The 15,319-nt window shown below is 43.1% G+C and overlaps 1 protein-coding gene across 1 annotated transcript in view; it reads left to right on the top strand.

Moving 5' to 3' along the window:
- Positions 1-15,319, top strand: part of KDM4B (lysine (K)-specific demethylase 4B) — a gene marked incomplete at its 5' end in the record, with an annotated part of 50,867 nt that overhangs the window by 20,576 nt on the left and 14,972 nt on the right. Inside the window, 5 exons of the mRNA XM_010192931.1 lie at positions 3,001-3,170; positions 8,657-9,186; positions 10,367-10,487; positions 13,469-13,647; positions 14,793-15,015. Of these exons, the coding sequence (XP_010191233.1) occupies positions 3,001-3,170; positions 8,657-9,186; positions 10,367-10,487; positions 13,469-13,647; positions 14,793-15,015 (1,223 nt within the window). The remainder of the gene's footprint in view (positions 1-3,000; positions 3,171-8,656; positions 9,187-10,366; positions 10,488-13,468; positions 13,648-14,792; positions 15,016-15,319) is intronic.

The following is a 15,319-nucleotide window of genomic DNA, read 5'->3' as shown; positions in this document are numbered from 1 at the left end:
CCTGCTCTCCCTGTTACCCAGTGTGCTTGCATGTGGGGCACACAGCTTTCTGCTCTCATCTGGGATTTGTTGAATTTCTGGTGTGGGTGTTGGAAATTGTGCCACTTCATCCAGATGTAATATTCTGCTCGCAGTTTCAGTTCCAATATTGCTGCTTTGAAATCCAGGGAAAAAAAGCTTTAAATGGACTATAGGTTTCTGGGACCATCTTTGATAGGGACTTTGATTCACATTTTAAATCTATTGACCTAAGAATTTGACGATAGTCAGAAGTTGTGATTTCTGCCTTGTGGGCAGTGACTGCCTGAGCTCCTTGCATCTTTTTCTTCCACATCTGGAAATTTGGAATCATTTTACAGCCCATGGCTATTAAGAGTTACTGGGATATAGGTAATGTTTGCACAGTGCTATATAAACACCAAGGATTATTTTCCCTCTGCTTAGAAGAGAAGCTTCTCTCTCAACCTGAGCTTATTGCAAAAGATCCAGGTACTTTTTTGCCCTTATCTAGTCATTGTTTCCTAGATTATTTCAGTATTATCCTGAAGCAGGCTTGAAGCTGTCCAGTACTGCATAGCAGTGGTCTGTCTCCTATGCTTACGTCTTGGAAAGACATAATTTTACTTGAAGACTGCCTTTTCTCAGCGGGATGGACGTTACTGGAAGAATGGGATTCACCTCTGCCCAAACCTCTTCACAGTTGCAGCGACTTAATTTAAGTCACTTTGTGGTCTGCTCTTCAAAGAGTACAAGCGCTGCTTTTTTGCCAGCTCTCTTGGAAAATGTGGCTTTTAAACTCTGTGGGAAGATCTGTTATTTCTTCTCTAAGGTCATTCATACTTGGTTACCTTGAAAAACTCAACTTTGTTTACTTTATGGCTTCAAAAAGCCCATTTCTAGCATGCGAATTATGTTGGATACAGAGCATCTTCACTCCTGGAAACAGACAGCCTGCATTAGTGGAAGCACAGTGTCTTTAAATGATGTGCTCTCTGCCTCTCTTCCTTTTTCCACAACTTTAGAGTGAGAAGAGAACTCAAAAAGATCTTTTTTTATCTCCTGTGATTATAAAGCTTTGTGATTTAATTTTTACCTGGTGATTTAATTTCTACACCACAGGAATAAAACTTTACTAAAAATAGCTCCTAACACTGGGTTCTACTCTGATGCTTTCTTCACCAACTGCGGAAAGTTCCAGCTGCAACGGAAAAGCCTTACAGGTTCATCTCCTCCTCCCACCTTGCTTTTCCCCCATGGAGAAGGTGGTGTGTACCTAGAATTTGGGTGAAGAGAAAAATTGATCCTTCTGGGCTCAGCTGTGTGTTCCTGCTAATGAATGTCTTGCAGGTGCAAAGTTAACATCTATACTTGGAGGGATACCATATGGTTCGAGTCTAGCAATTAGAAATTACTGTGCATATGGATCACCCTGTTTTTCCCCTTTCTTCTTTGTTGGTCACCTGATGAAAGGATCTCAACTCCATTGTACTCCAGGTCTAATTAGCAGCTGAATTTCTGGGCTCTGAGGTTGGGAAGCTGAATTTCAGCGTTTCTCGAGTTTTGGGCTGATGGATGCAGCGTGATTGTGTTTTATGGGTTGATACAGAATGGTGGATGCAAAGGCCTGGAGCAGGGAGGCCGTGTGGAAGACACTGCTTTAAAAAAAATCTCTACGTGTTAAAAATGGTGTAAAAATTGTAGGTCTCTGAATCGGTTTCTTCTGAGAGTTTGTTAGAATTAAACCCAACATTTTTGATAGAGCCTGTAAAAATTTGTCCTGGGTCTGGCTGGGATGGAATTAAGTTTCTTCATAGCAGCCCCTGGGGCTGTGTTTGGGATTTGTGGCTACAACAGCACTGATGTTTTGGCTGTTTCTGAAGGGTGCTTGCATAGTGTCAAGGCTTCATCTTTTCCCCACTCTGCCCAGTGACCAGACTGGGGGTGGGTGGGAGATGGGAGGGGACACAGCAGGGACGGCTGACCCGGAGTGGCCAGAGGGATATTCTGTACCATGAACCCTTGTGCTGAGCAATAAAACTGGGGCAGAGGAAGAAGGGGGAGTTGGCTTCCAAGGTGGCCGTTGTTTGGAGTCTGCCTGGGGGAGATAGTGAGTGGATTTCCTTTGCTTATTTCTTTTTCATTCTTTCTTTCACCTGTTAAACCATCTTTGTCTCAACCCACAAGTTGTCTGGCTCTTGTTTTCCCTCTTTTCCCTCTCTGTCTCAAGCGATGGGGAGTGATTGAGTGGCTGTGTGGGTGCATGGTTCCTAACCAAAAGGCATTATCCTGACTTCTGAATTCTTATTTATCTTTGCATGGTGGCTACTGTAATCTCTTTGTCTTAGTGTCATTGATTGTAGGAAGAACAGCATTGCTATTGGACTGTTAGTATTAGTCTGATTGTATTAATATGCGCTTTTTAAAGTTAAACTTCATCATAGGCCTTGGACCCTGTGAATTATACTACTGAAAAATCATAGCCTGCCTATTGATTATCCTATATGCATTCATTATACTGAATATTATATAAATATATAGATATGCAGTGCTGGGTAATATTTCAGAGCTGGAAGATGATGCTCTGCAGACTCCCAGCACATACAGAATGGAAATAAATGATGGAATGGAGGCAGAGGATGACAGGAAGATTTATAACAAGTTTTCATCTATATTTTGAAATACAAGCAAAATAATAGATTTAAAATACAATTGAAATAATTTTAACTGCCGCTTGAGCTTACATTAGCAATGGTGGGAAAAAGCTCTTCAAGAAACCCAGACAATTAATGACTGCTGTGAATGGATCTGAAATGTTGCGTTATTCAAGGTTCATCTGTTTCCTTTCAGATATCTGTTTTGCCCTGTAGCTATTGTAAGTTACCTGGTGTTTTCTCTCCAAAGAAGATCCTTTTGTTTTCTATTCAGCTTTTTAAGTCCGCGATCGTTTTCTACAATTGAAGGCTGCTCTTTTTATGTCAAACCACACTTCTGTACTTCTAGGTCTCACCGTAAAAGGAGTCAACCCAGAAGACATAAAACAGAGGATCAGAAGTCTCTCGGGGATGTCATGGCTATTGAAACTGCCTTGGAAGATGTGAAAGTAAAAGAGGAGCTGAAGAGGGGGCCAGATCTGGAGGAAGAGGAGAGAAGCAAAGCGATGGAGGGAGAAGGTAAGGGCCCAGCTCACCGATGGCCGATCCCTTCAGTGCAAGCTCTCTCTTTGAAACACATTTGTAAATAACTTGTCTGCTGTTGTTTATTTCTGTTGAAATATCAGCGGAGCCATTCCCAATATTAAATCTGTGCTCACTGAAATATACCATCATTTACAGCAGCAATTGATTTTTCCCTCTCTTTAAGGATTCAGTCCAAATAGCTTTCTTGGCAGGGCTTGAAATTTCTGCCAAAACTATTACAGGTTTGTAAAAATATATATTATGGGAGGAATATTTTTAAATATTTCATAGAGAAACAAATAAATATATTTTGTGTACTGCTCTGGAAAGGGATGATTTGTGCACTCCCTTGTGCAATTAATCTCTTCCCCGTTCCCTCCCTTCCTCCCAGTTTCTTACAGCGACTGTGAATAAAATCAGCCGTAGGTTGTGTGGGATCCACAGCTGCTGCATGAGTGCAAGTTGCAGGTTTGGTTTTCTTCACCTCCAGCTGTGGGAAGGAAGCTTTTACAGCTTGCTTTGTGTGGCTGAAGTTAACACCAGGCCATGACAACTCCCAGTCCTTTATGGTTTCTTCTGCTTAAAAGCACAAGTTCCAGAGAGTTCAGGGGAAGGCAGAGAGGAACAGGAGCTGGCAAAACAACAGAGCTGCTTTCCACAGAGTTGTGCCTGAATTTCTGTGCAACCTTTGATAAGTCACTTAACCTTTCTCTGCTCGTCAGCACATCTGTACAGTGGACATCATATTTTTTAGTGCTGTGGTCCTCCCGTGAGAAACGGTGTCTGCAAAACTCTTTGGAGCTGTTTGTTGCAGTACACCATGACTTAAGGCAAAATATAACTGAAGGCCCGTTGCAAAACCAGAGAACATCTTGGTTTGTGTATTTGTGTGACATGTTCCTAGTACGTATGGGTAGACCAAAGGCCTGACCTCAGTCTTCTTGCTGGAGGCTTTTTTGTGATATTTTTTCTTATTTCTTGGCTTTGTATCAAAGGTTGCAGTTCTTGCTGGGAGTAAATGCCTCTTGTTTTGTTTGTTTTCCCTAATTTGTGTGGTTAAGTAGCTGATGCGCCTGTGACGCACTCTCTCTTTGAGGCGCACTCAAGCATTTCATAAACACCAGTGAATTCTTTTTCATATGGTGTATATATCCATTATTTGTTTAGCGTTTGGAGAAAACCGATACTGCAGACTGTTTAGAGAGCCCTGATAACGATCTTAAATGAAATCTGCGGGAAAGAATTGAGGTCTTTGTTCAGTTCCTGAGTCTCTTAGCTAGACGGTGTGTTTTCTCTTTTCATGGGAAATAAGGAGTTTGAAAATCATCGTTGTACAGAGCACAAGTAGCACAGTGCAGACAGTTAATTCCTATTGCCCTGAGCTTGAAAGTGTCAGCAGTGTGTTAAATTGTGTGCTCTGAGCTCTTGTGCAAGTTTAACAGTTGATGCTTGTAATAAATGGCCCGAAAATGCTGATATCCCTTCAGAGACAAGAGATAAGTGACAGAGACAGATCCGAGCTCCTTGGGATGGCAGAGGGACAATAAAGGCTCTGTTCTAGCCCAGTAGGTTCCAAATCAGACAGAGCTCTTTAACTGTAAGCACAGGAGGCAAAAACTTATTTTCAGCACCACTGCAGACAGCGTCACTAGAACCAGGCTGTCTGCTTTGCAGTGTCTGAGGGGTCTGGTGCTCAGTGCTGCTGTTAGCGAATATCCATGTTTCTTAATGCAATACAGCAATTAAATACCACTGAATTCTCTAGTTTTCTACATCCTACTGCTTTACCTCTCACAAGTGTCCTACAGTTTCATCTTGAAAAAGAAAATAGCATCTGTTCGGATGGCCCTGCTTGTGGCAATTTAGCTTTCCCCCCACCTTCGCTTACTTTTTCTTTTGCTGTGGCTTTAATTTGGCTTGATTTCCTACTTAACCAGAAAAGACGACTTTGAGAAGGAGGAAGAATGAGATTTCAAAGTAAACATTGGTAGTTTCAAAGTAGGTCTTATGCTTCACATTGGTTATTTTACTAGCCGAGTATTAATAACTTGAGGTTTTCAGGATTTCTGACCCAGATATCTTAAGGAGTTTTGGTTTTTATGACTCAGCTTTATGTTAATAATTTATTATGTTGCTGTTAATGAACTTAGAATTCTTCACAGGTTGTCTTGGGACTTGGAATGGAAAAGGAGAGTGTTTAAGGACTGCTCTCCTCCGGGTGTGGTAAGCAGTAGAAATAGGTCCTGTGAGTCAGCAGGTGCTATCAGTGATGCTGTGCCTGCAGACTTGGGCTATAAACCATAAATCTTACAGGATTCTTTTTGAAATAATGTGAGAAAAAGCAATGAGATACCTAACTGCAAAATAGTTGTGTTATTTTCCACCACATCTCATTTAATGGCGTTGCCACGTATCCTCTTGAGTGCTGCAGCTCTTAACTAAATACATAATTACATGAAATAATGCTGTGATCCAGGTGCCAGTAAACCAGAACTGAAAACTTTTCTGCTGTTTTCTGCAGCAGATCGATGCATAACTGATTTTTAGGTGACCGTTTGCCATGTGAGGGTTTTAGATCTCAAGCATTGACCATTGGCCAAGTGCTCGTCTGTGGCTGATTTTTACTCCAGCAGTGCTTAAGCTGGCAATGTAAAGTCATTAAGAGATGAGAATGTTTAAATTATCATGAAACAATGTCACAGCACAGGAATGTGTCCTGGAGACTTTCTGGACTCCTCTAGCATCACGTAGAGAAAACAGAGCCTTTTCAGAACATTGCTAGCAGTCGCTGTGGCCATTGCGTATTTGTATTAGGTGCCATACGAAGGTCTGATAACAGCCAAGCAGACACAACCCCTAGAAGGTGTTTTCCTACCATTTTTGCTTTCTCCTCCCATATCATTTGTGTTTGCATATTCTGTTAGCACAGGTGATGTACAGGATGTAAACACTGGGCATGTAGGGATTGCTTTAGGGTAATATTCTCTTCCTAGAAGTAAGAAATGCTATTTAAAGTGAAGCTGTGAGTTCATTGTTCAGGAGCAACTTTCGGATGGTGGAATAGTCTTGGTGATTACTTCATCTGCCGCACAGGCTCCCTCTGGATTGAAGAAAACCCTGGAGTGCGACTGATACACAAACACAAACATCTTGAGGGATGCAGTGCTGCGTTAGGCTGCTTTCTTCCATGCCTGGTTTCATCTTATCTCTGTGCTTGTGCTTCTGCTAGATTAATAAGTCTAATTTACAGTTGCTTGGGTGGGGGAGTGGCTGTTGACAGTACAAATTATTTAACTAAAATAGTGGCTAAATTACTGATGCTGAAGTCCATTGCTAATTTTCTTTGCCCAATACCAGGAGATGTTGCTCTAGCAGATGAAGTCCATGCTCTTGTAACAGCTCTTTAGAATCTCATGGCCTAAAGCTACAGTGTACGCTCCTATGTAAGGTTTGATATCCCCACCAACACCTCTTCCCTTCAAAGGTACTATACACCTGCAGCTTCCGTGAACTCCAATTAGTGTTTCACATTATCTCTAGACAAGTTTAACCTATCTCTGTTAACCTACCATACCAATTTGTGCATAAAAATCCTTTTCCTTTCCAAAAGTATTCACAGCAGCCAGATAAGGACTTTGAATTTTATCTCATTTTCCCCTAGCTTCTGATTCTATAGATTGACTTGGAAGCGAGTTTGTTCATCTTAATGCAGAAACTTTTAAACAAAGTTCTACATGCCAGCTGCTGTCAAATTACCCATTTAGAAGTCAATAAAGCTGGTGAATGGCATTTGTTTTGTTGTTGGGTAGAGAATTCTCCAAGTGTATAGAGAGTAAATGTGATCTGGTTTTGTGCAACTGGGGAAAAATCCAATTTTCCTTTCATTCAATATGTTTGTTTCTTTAAGGAAATTCAATATTCTTTTCTCTGTGATGGAACAAACTAGTTTATCTGAGGGGCTGCCCACGCGAGTACAACAGTAACTGTTTGGGCTGGACTTGTTCCCATTTTTATAAGTTAGTGTAAATAAAGTCATCAGACCAGGGTTCTGGGAGATGGGGAGGTTGAGGTATCCCGTAGATGATTGTGGAGGGGGATTTTAGCATTTTATCCTATTGTGGATATTGTGTACAACTTCTTTTTTCAAAGCCTTCCTCCTGCAGATGCCTGGCTATTGTGTCATGGTTTATCTGATTTTTTTGAGTGGTCAGCTTCGGTTTAGTCCTTATTGGAGCAGTCAGAGTAGGTTGGGATTGGTGAAGCATCATTATTAAGGTGAACAGTCTTTCTCCATCTTTCGCTGTCACCATTTCTCCTCCCCATCCTATTAGTGGGAAGATGACCTTTTGCAGTCTCCTAGTCATAGCATCTGCAGGTGAAAAACAATCTTGTATGAAATAAATTGAGCACTGACATCTGTCCGTGGAGCATCTATTATTTACTTTCCTTTGAGTGAGCTGATAACTTCATTCATGGAGTGGGGGAAGAGTTGGGCAAAGGGACATAAATCATCATTGATGGAATAAGGCAAGATGTGAAGGGATCTCCTGTCCTGGCCCAGAGACTCAATGGCGAGCAGGAATTTTAATTACAGCTGTAAAGTCGGACTGTGGGGATCCTTTAATGGGAAGATAGGTGGGGAAGGCTTTTATGGGTCGTTACTGCTGCTGGTTAAAATACTGGCGTGTCTGTCTGTTCGAGGAGGGTTTTTGTTGTCACAGCCATGTAAGAGATGTGCAAAACCATGCAGATAAGATGGATGGCAGCGAATTGGGAGAAACCAGGACAAATGGAGCGAGTGTTAGGAAGAGATCTCTCGGTAACCGCTGGTGTGGTGTGTGTAATAGGCTTAGGTCAGTGCTGCACTTGATTTATGCCTTAAAGGCATCTTTTTAAAAGGCCTTACAGTAGAAATCCTTGGCTAATAATGATTCAGGTATCTCTGTTCAATTCTTCATTTCCTGGGGCTGTTGAATGCATTGACACACAGGAATGCTCAGATAAGATGGAGGGAGCAGTAAATAGGGGTGGTCCAGAGGTTTGGGCAAACATACACAAAAAATGAGATTTAAAAAAGGATAAGATAAACACCCCAGTTTGGAGACTGCCGATACAGAAAACTTGAAATACAGAGTCAGGGCTAATGTAACATATCACACATTTTTTGGCACACTGTCCAGTTTCTTAGGGGTTTAGATATTTTCCCTCCAGGCAACATTTGTTTTGTCAGCCTTTCTGCTCCAGTCAGGAGTTAAACAGTCCGCAGAAATGACACGAGTCTTTTCTTTCTGAAGTGGGCTTCTCTAAGTTGGTGCTGAAGTGCAGCTGAATACATCTGGAGCTTTCAGTCTGCCCGTTTGAAAGGAAGAGTACCACCAGAATGTAACATGTTAGCCCAGTGTGGGGCTTCCTGATGAAGGGAGAAGAAATACTAAATGCTCAGAACATGAAGCTAAATGTTGCCTATTATCTTGAAACAGGTGAATGCAAAGTGAAGGCCCGTCCTCCAAAAATCAAAAGCGAGAGGAAGAAGAAGCACCTTTTCCCTCAACACCAGCACCATCTGCAAGCGGCTCAGCTCCCACAGCCGCAGCCACCGCTGCCACCACCGCCCGCGCCGCAGCAGCAGCTGCCCGGGGACGAGGTGCCAGCGGCCCGGCCACCGGCGGCCCTAGCAATACCCACACTGGCCATGGCGGAAAAGAGCTCGCCCCCGCCTCCCCTGAACATCATCCAGCCCTTGGAGGCACCAGTTGAGGAAGACGACTTTAAACCTCGGCCCATCATTCCCATGCTGTACGTGGTTCCACGGACCAAAAAGGTGGTGTTCGACAAGGAGCGCATGTCCTGCCAGCAGGCGTTCGAGCAGTTCGCCACGCAGAAGAGTCCCGGTTGGCAGGAGCAGGCTGTCCCCATGGAGATCTCTGTGAAGGAGGAGGAGAATGCAGAATCGGAGAATGCAGAGGTTGCTTCAGAGGTCAGTGATTTACAGGGGTGCATGACTGAGGAGGTGCCTGTAAGATTTGCTCATTTTAAGCGACAAATTGAGGACTAAACTTGGAATGAGAGGAGTCCTCAGTTGTGCCTGAGCTCCAGTGTGGCAGTGCCGCGTTTGGAGAGCCATTGAGAGCTTTTACAGAAAGAAATTGATTATTTTCCCAGTTCAATCCATAGTTCAGTCCATCATTGCAGTGATGCTAGCTGATTAATCAGACTTACTACTGTCTTCAAAAGATAAAGTAGAGAATCTCTTTTCCTGCTGCTAATAGTACAGATAATACTGAAGTGATCACCCCGAACACTAGGCAGGAAGGCCCAGCACAAGCAAGCAGCTGCTGCAGAGCAACTGTTGAGTGGTAAAACCAGACAACCCCCAGGGAAACTTTGATCAGAAGTGATCAGAAAATGTGCGTTGCCACACCGGCATGGCACTGTTAGTGTACCTTTTAATAATATGATGGCTGCAGACTAGAGAGGAAGAACCAGCTGCGCCACGCTATGCTGGGCTGCCGTAAGTACCTTCATCTCTGCTCACTCCTGTGTAACAGGAAATGTGCTTTTAAGGATTTCATTCTTAATGCTGCAGCGCTGCTGCTTGTCTTTGTGTCTGTGACCCAAAGCACGCGTCCCTGTGGGTTTCTGGTGCAAAATAACTCACATGTACCGCATTTGGTGCCTGTCGCAGAAGAGGACTGAGAGCCCTGTGATTAGGATGTATTTAAGTGTTGGATGGTACACAGGGCAGTGGGTACACTACAAGATAAATATACTTGTCATAAAAGGCACTGTAATTTTCTAGTAAAATGTTTCTGGTCCTGTGTGCTCTGTACGTAGTTTTGGTGCTGGAGTTCCTCGCTGTGTATGTGATTGACCAGACTTCTCATAAGCTAATGGAATTGGCAGGCTTGAGGCTGTTCTGATTTTAACAAAAACACTGTAGTTTGCCTTTACCCGACATCTTAAGAGATAGCATTGGCCTTATCCACTTCAGTAATTGGCTTGGGGAGGCTTAATTGATTGCAGCCAAAAGGCAGTGAAATGTTTACTGTATAAATTCAGGAGCTGTTTATGGCAAGGATCCTGCCGTTGTCCTGTACTCTCCTTTGCTTGCCCGGTTATTTGGGGGTTCCCATCTTGCTTGTTCTGGTTTATTAGGCTGATGTTGAAAGGTTGTTTTCTCCTTTCTCCAGACCGCTTCTGCTTTTTCAAAGATGAAGATGGAGATAAAGAAGAGCCGTCGCCATCCGCTCGGCAAACCGCCGACGCGCTCCCCGTTGTCAGTGGTTAAACAGGAGACCTCGAGTGATGAGGGTGAGTGCACCAGCACTAGAAATGCTCGTGTGTCTTGTCTGCTCTCAAAAATTGCCGAAGCTATTAACATAACTGGATGGCCTGAAACTTTTTGTGTTACACTGAACTGATAAAAAATGCAGCATGTTCCCATTTTGATAACCCAGCTAGAAACCAAATTCATCAGTGGGAGGTGTCCCTTCTCACCTCCCACCCTTTTTTTCCTCTCAAGAAAAATATTTTGCTGGCTGCAGAATGAGGCAATGTTTTAGGCAAAGGGGAGAAAAAGTAGTTTGCAGAAAATAACATCTTAAAGTAAAAGCTCCTTCTTAGGTATTGCATTAAAATGAGACCTCTTTGCCTCAGAGAGCAGTGGAGGTTAGGTCTGCCGTTATGTGTGTGAGGAAAATTAATTCTACATTTTTTAATTCATGTGAATGTCGGAATCCAACTTTTCTTGGCAGATCCAGAAATGAGAATTCGGAAGTCTCTCGGTGATTAACTGTACATCACTGAGTTTTCTTTTTCCACACTCCAGTCTCTGTGAATGCCGTAAGAGTCTAGAGCAGAAGGAAAAAAAAAAAGACTCTTACCCCTGACTTCTGTTGTGTGGTGTAATTCACCACTTCTGGGTCTTGCCCACATTATAAAGCACTCAGAATATAGAGAAGTCCACAGTAAGAAGCTTTTGTGTGCAGGGGCAGGTACGTGAAGGTGTAATTGGCAATCCCTGTCTCAAGGTACTTACAGCTTTATATTCAAAAGGACAACGTTCTGCCTTCTCGCTTCCCTTCAGAGAACGCATCCATTGATTTTAGAGACGCTTTGTGCTGGAAGGGGATGTTCTTACATCTGTAGCTCCATTTCCGTACCAGGGATGCTGTGTTTGATGTCTTGCATATGCGAAACGTGGAGTGAAGCGGTGAAAGGCAGTTGAGACTAGTTATCGTGTTTTGGTGTGAGACCTTGCAGCAGACTTGGTGCTGAAGGATCCTCATTAGACAGATGCTTTTCACTGTTTTGACTTTTTGGATGGCGTACAGGGACTTTGCTGGCTAACTCAGGAGCAACTTTCTGTGAAAGCTGGCATTTCTCAGGGACTGATTTACAGCACTGTTGGGCAAAATAGGATAAAACAGATTCAGCTTTTCGCTGCCAGGGAATAGAAGCAGCTCTGCTCTCCTCGCTTTTCAGGGCTAATGTGTAGGGATGATCTGCAGACTGCTGTGAGGAAGAGTGAGCATGTAAATTAAGGGAACGCATGCACTGTGCTGAGATTGAGTTCAAATTTTTAGCCATTTCTACTTGTGTAGAACTTGCTTGACATGTAGGAGCTGTCCTGAATGCTGTGTCTCACCTACATCAATCCTGGGGTAAGTGGAGGTGATAGTAACAAACAGCAGTTACTGCCTTTTTTCTCTGTCACTCTGCATTATGATGCTGGTTTCAGTAATTTCACAGGTATCATAAATCCCTGCCTGTCTCCTGATGTGCCTTCACTCAGGTTTGGAGATACTCATGGCTTGGTTTTTGACTCATGTCTTGAAGTGTCACAAAGATACACAGATAGTGTGCATCTCAAAAAAGGGTTGATTAATTACTTGCAATAAAATTTCCCACACTGTCTGACAAATATATATCGGATTTGTTGGGAGGAACATTTAAAATCTGAGATGTAAACTTAGCCATTAGTGTTTTACTGCAAGTTCTTTTTATCATCTCTGGTAACCTAGGAGTCTGCAAATGGGGAGCAGGCTTAGACTTGTTGAGAGCAGCACATCAACTGCGTATTTCTGGTAATTAACAGTGAAGCAGTGAACAATTTGGTTTAATGTGCTGGGCTCTGGTGATAATGTTCCACTGAGGTCTTTTTGAGTTCCCCTGGCCAAAGCTGTTCTTTTTTTTCTGTAGTGTTGCAGACTGACAACGCAGTGAGTGGTTTACACTTGGTCTTGCGTGGAAAATGTCTTTAACACTTTCAGTGACTCAAAATTCCTTAATAAGAAACTTGAACTCCCAAACTGACACACATGGATCCTGTGGTGGTTTAATCATAAAATGCAAAGAGCTTTTTAAAGGTTTTGTAAAAACAAAGAATTAGCAAGCTAATGAGCACGAGCAGTACCTGGCAGAGCTATGGCAGAAGAGAAGGTGGTGAGGAATGCAAATTGAAGGCTTAGTGGTGTGCAGTTGGCTGGAAGCAGCTGTGAAGCAGCTGCAGAAAAGTAAAATGAAAACTTGAGTCCAGGATATCTGATGGCCAAGATGAGTCTGTGCACAGGATGTGCTTTGGGAAGGTTGGAGCAGACTTGCTGCTGACTGGTGGGAACTGGGAGCTGCCTTAACCAGACCAGCAGAGACTGCATGGGTGTCTTCCAGAGAGTGCAGCTCCCAGTTAGAGTAAAGGAAGGAGGATTTCTCTGTGCTTGCATCCTGCCTTTTGACCTTGGCTTCACTAGAAGGACGTTGTTGGTTTCCACAGTTGTGCTTTGGGAAGGTTGGAGCAGACTTGCTGCTGACTGGTGGGAACTGGGAGCTGCCTTAACCAGACCAGCAGAGACTGCATGGGTGTCTTCCAGAGAGTGCAGCTCCCAGTTAGAGTAAAGGAAGGAGGATTTCTCTGTGCTTGCATCCTGCCTTTTGACCTTGGCTTCATTAGAAGGACGTTGTTGGTTTCCACAGTGAGAAAGTGGAGAGAGTTATGAAGGCAATAAATCGAAATTCTCTTCCTTCTTCTTCCTTATGGCCAGTTCCACCTGGACATCGATGTCTCTGCCTTGTCTATCGTACCCATAAAGTGGAGAATATATCTGTTTAAGGCAGTATTTGAGGCATATCCATATGAAGAACCACGGACCAGCTGGATGTTGTTATTTATCGAACTTCTCGTGTTGTTGAAACATTAGCTGTCTAATCCTACCTTGCTGCATTTTGCCTCTTCTCTCTGTAGACTCTTTTGCCTCTACTGACTGCCTGTTGTTTGGGGATTTTGTTCTTTCCAGAAACATTTCCATTTTCTGGGGAGGAAGATATGAGTGACCCGGAGGCTTTGAAATCGTTACTTTCCCTCCAGTGGAAGAATAAAGTGCATAATTTCTCAGCTGAAAGAAAATTCAATGTAGCTGCAGCCCTGAGTGAGCCATACTGTGCTGTTTGTACCCTCTTCTACCCGTACAAGCAGGTAATTCCTCACGCCAGTGTGTCAGTGGTGGGTGCTGAGTGGTGGCTACTGTGTAAGTTATGATGCAGACCTTTGGAATAAAGAAAAAAAAAAAAGGGTCATACAAGTCTGCACACCAAAAAAAGTGTGTTTGGATATGGCAGAGGCAGTGGCTGGAGCCTTTTTTTGTTATCTTTCCTGGCTTTCTCAGCGTTCATTTTAAAAATCATACATAGAGAGCTTTGCATTGCAAACACTGTTTCATGCAGAGAAATGGTGCCATATTGGGCACGTTTTTGTTCTTGTTTAGACATGGACCTGCACTTTGGAATATATGCAAACAAGCAGCAGAATAAAAATTGACTGAGTAAGCACATACATCATTTTTTGGAAACTACCAATATGCTTTGGGATATGTTATGAGCAGAAAGGCAAAATTTATCAGATGAATTAGTTATTTGCCCAGTTGGGTATTGATTTGTTCTTGTGTGCTTACAAAGCCAAATCTGGCTTTGTGTGTCCACCAGGAATACGTGCCTTAGATACACATATATGCCTTGGAAGCTTTTTCTGAGAAAAGCAGAGCCCACCTCCCCCCTTTAATAAAAAACTCTTGATTTATTTTACAGCCTGAAAATAAAATATCTGTTCTGATTGCTGGGTGTCGGTGGATAACGGTTGTAAGGAAAACCGGGTCCAGCTGGGCTGGTTTAATCCGTTGTTTTAACTCTGCTCTGCCACCAGGAACCTTGAAATGTCCTTCTGGAGAAATTCCTGCAGAAAGAGTAGGGAAGGATGCCAGAAGGATGGGAGAGGGGGAGGGAAGGTCTTGCTTTTATTAATATTTTCTTTTTCCTTGGCGTTTTCAGTTGCAATTTAGGGATTTAGATTTTTGCAGAAGAAAACCAGGGAAAGCTTTGCATTATTCTAATGCTTCTTGGAGCCTTCAAAATAAATTACAGATCCCGGTACAGGCAGAGGGAAAGGAGCAGAAGGCAGGGGTGGGGTAGGGGTGTCCATGAGAAGCCAGGATTTAAAGTTCATTATTTGGGCTGCATGGCCTCAGGTGCTGGGTGACTTTTTTGCAAGAGGAGTGCTCTGACTTTAAGGTTAAAAATGTGACTAGGCAAGAGGCAAACTCCACCTGATGATATTTTCTCTTTAAGTCCTTACAGATGGATAAAGAAGCTGTCCCAGTCTCTCCTGGGGAGACCTCCTCTTTCGTCCACCTTTCTAAATGCGGACAGAAGACCAAGCCCCTGATCCCGGAGATGTGCTTTACCTCGAGTGGGGAAAACACAGAGCCCCTTCCTTCAAACTCGTACATTGGAGAAGACGGAACCAGTCCCTTGATCTCCTGTGCCAAGTGCTGCCTGCAGGTTCATGCCAGTGAGTGGCTCCTCCTTCACCAACATATTGGGGATATTGGGAAACTCTCAGGTTTCTTTGTATGTTGCCTACATTTCAGTTCTTTCTTGACATGCTCGCTATACCTGTCCCTCCCACGTTCTCCTTTTCTGGTACTAGTGTATGTGCATATTTGAGTCCATCTTGGCAGTCACCGATCTTAAAAAAAAAACAAACCACACAAATATTATTCTTGCTGTTTGTTTTGTTGGCTGATTCTTCGCTGTCTCATCAGAAAGGTTCTTTGTTATCTTTCATTTTTTGTAATAAAGCAGAAATCACAGAA

The sequence above is a fragment of the Mesitornis unicolor genome, unplaced genomic scaffold, assembly GCF_000695765.1.
Source record: "Mesitornis unicolor isolate BGI_N332 unplaced genomic scaffold, ASM69576v1 scaffold1391, whole genome shotgun sequence".
In the NCBI taxonomy this organism is placed as follows: domain Eukaryota; kingdom Metazoa; phylum Chordata; class Aves; order Mesitornithiformes; family Mesitornithidae; genus Mesitornis; species Mesitornis unicolor.
The sequence above is the reverse complement of the archived record's forward strand: the minus strand, read 5'-3'. Positions and strand labels throughout refer to the sequence as shown.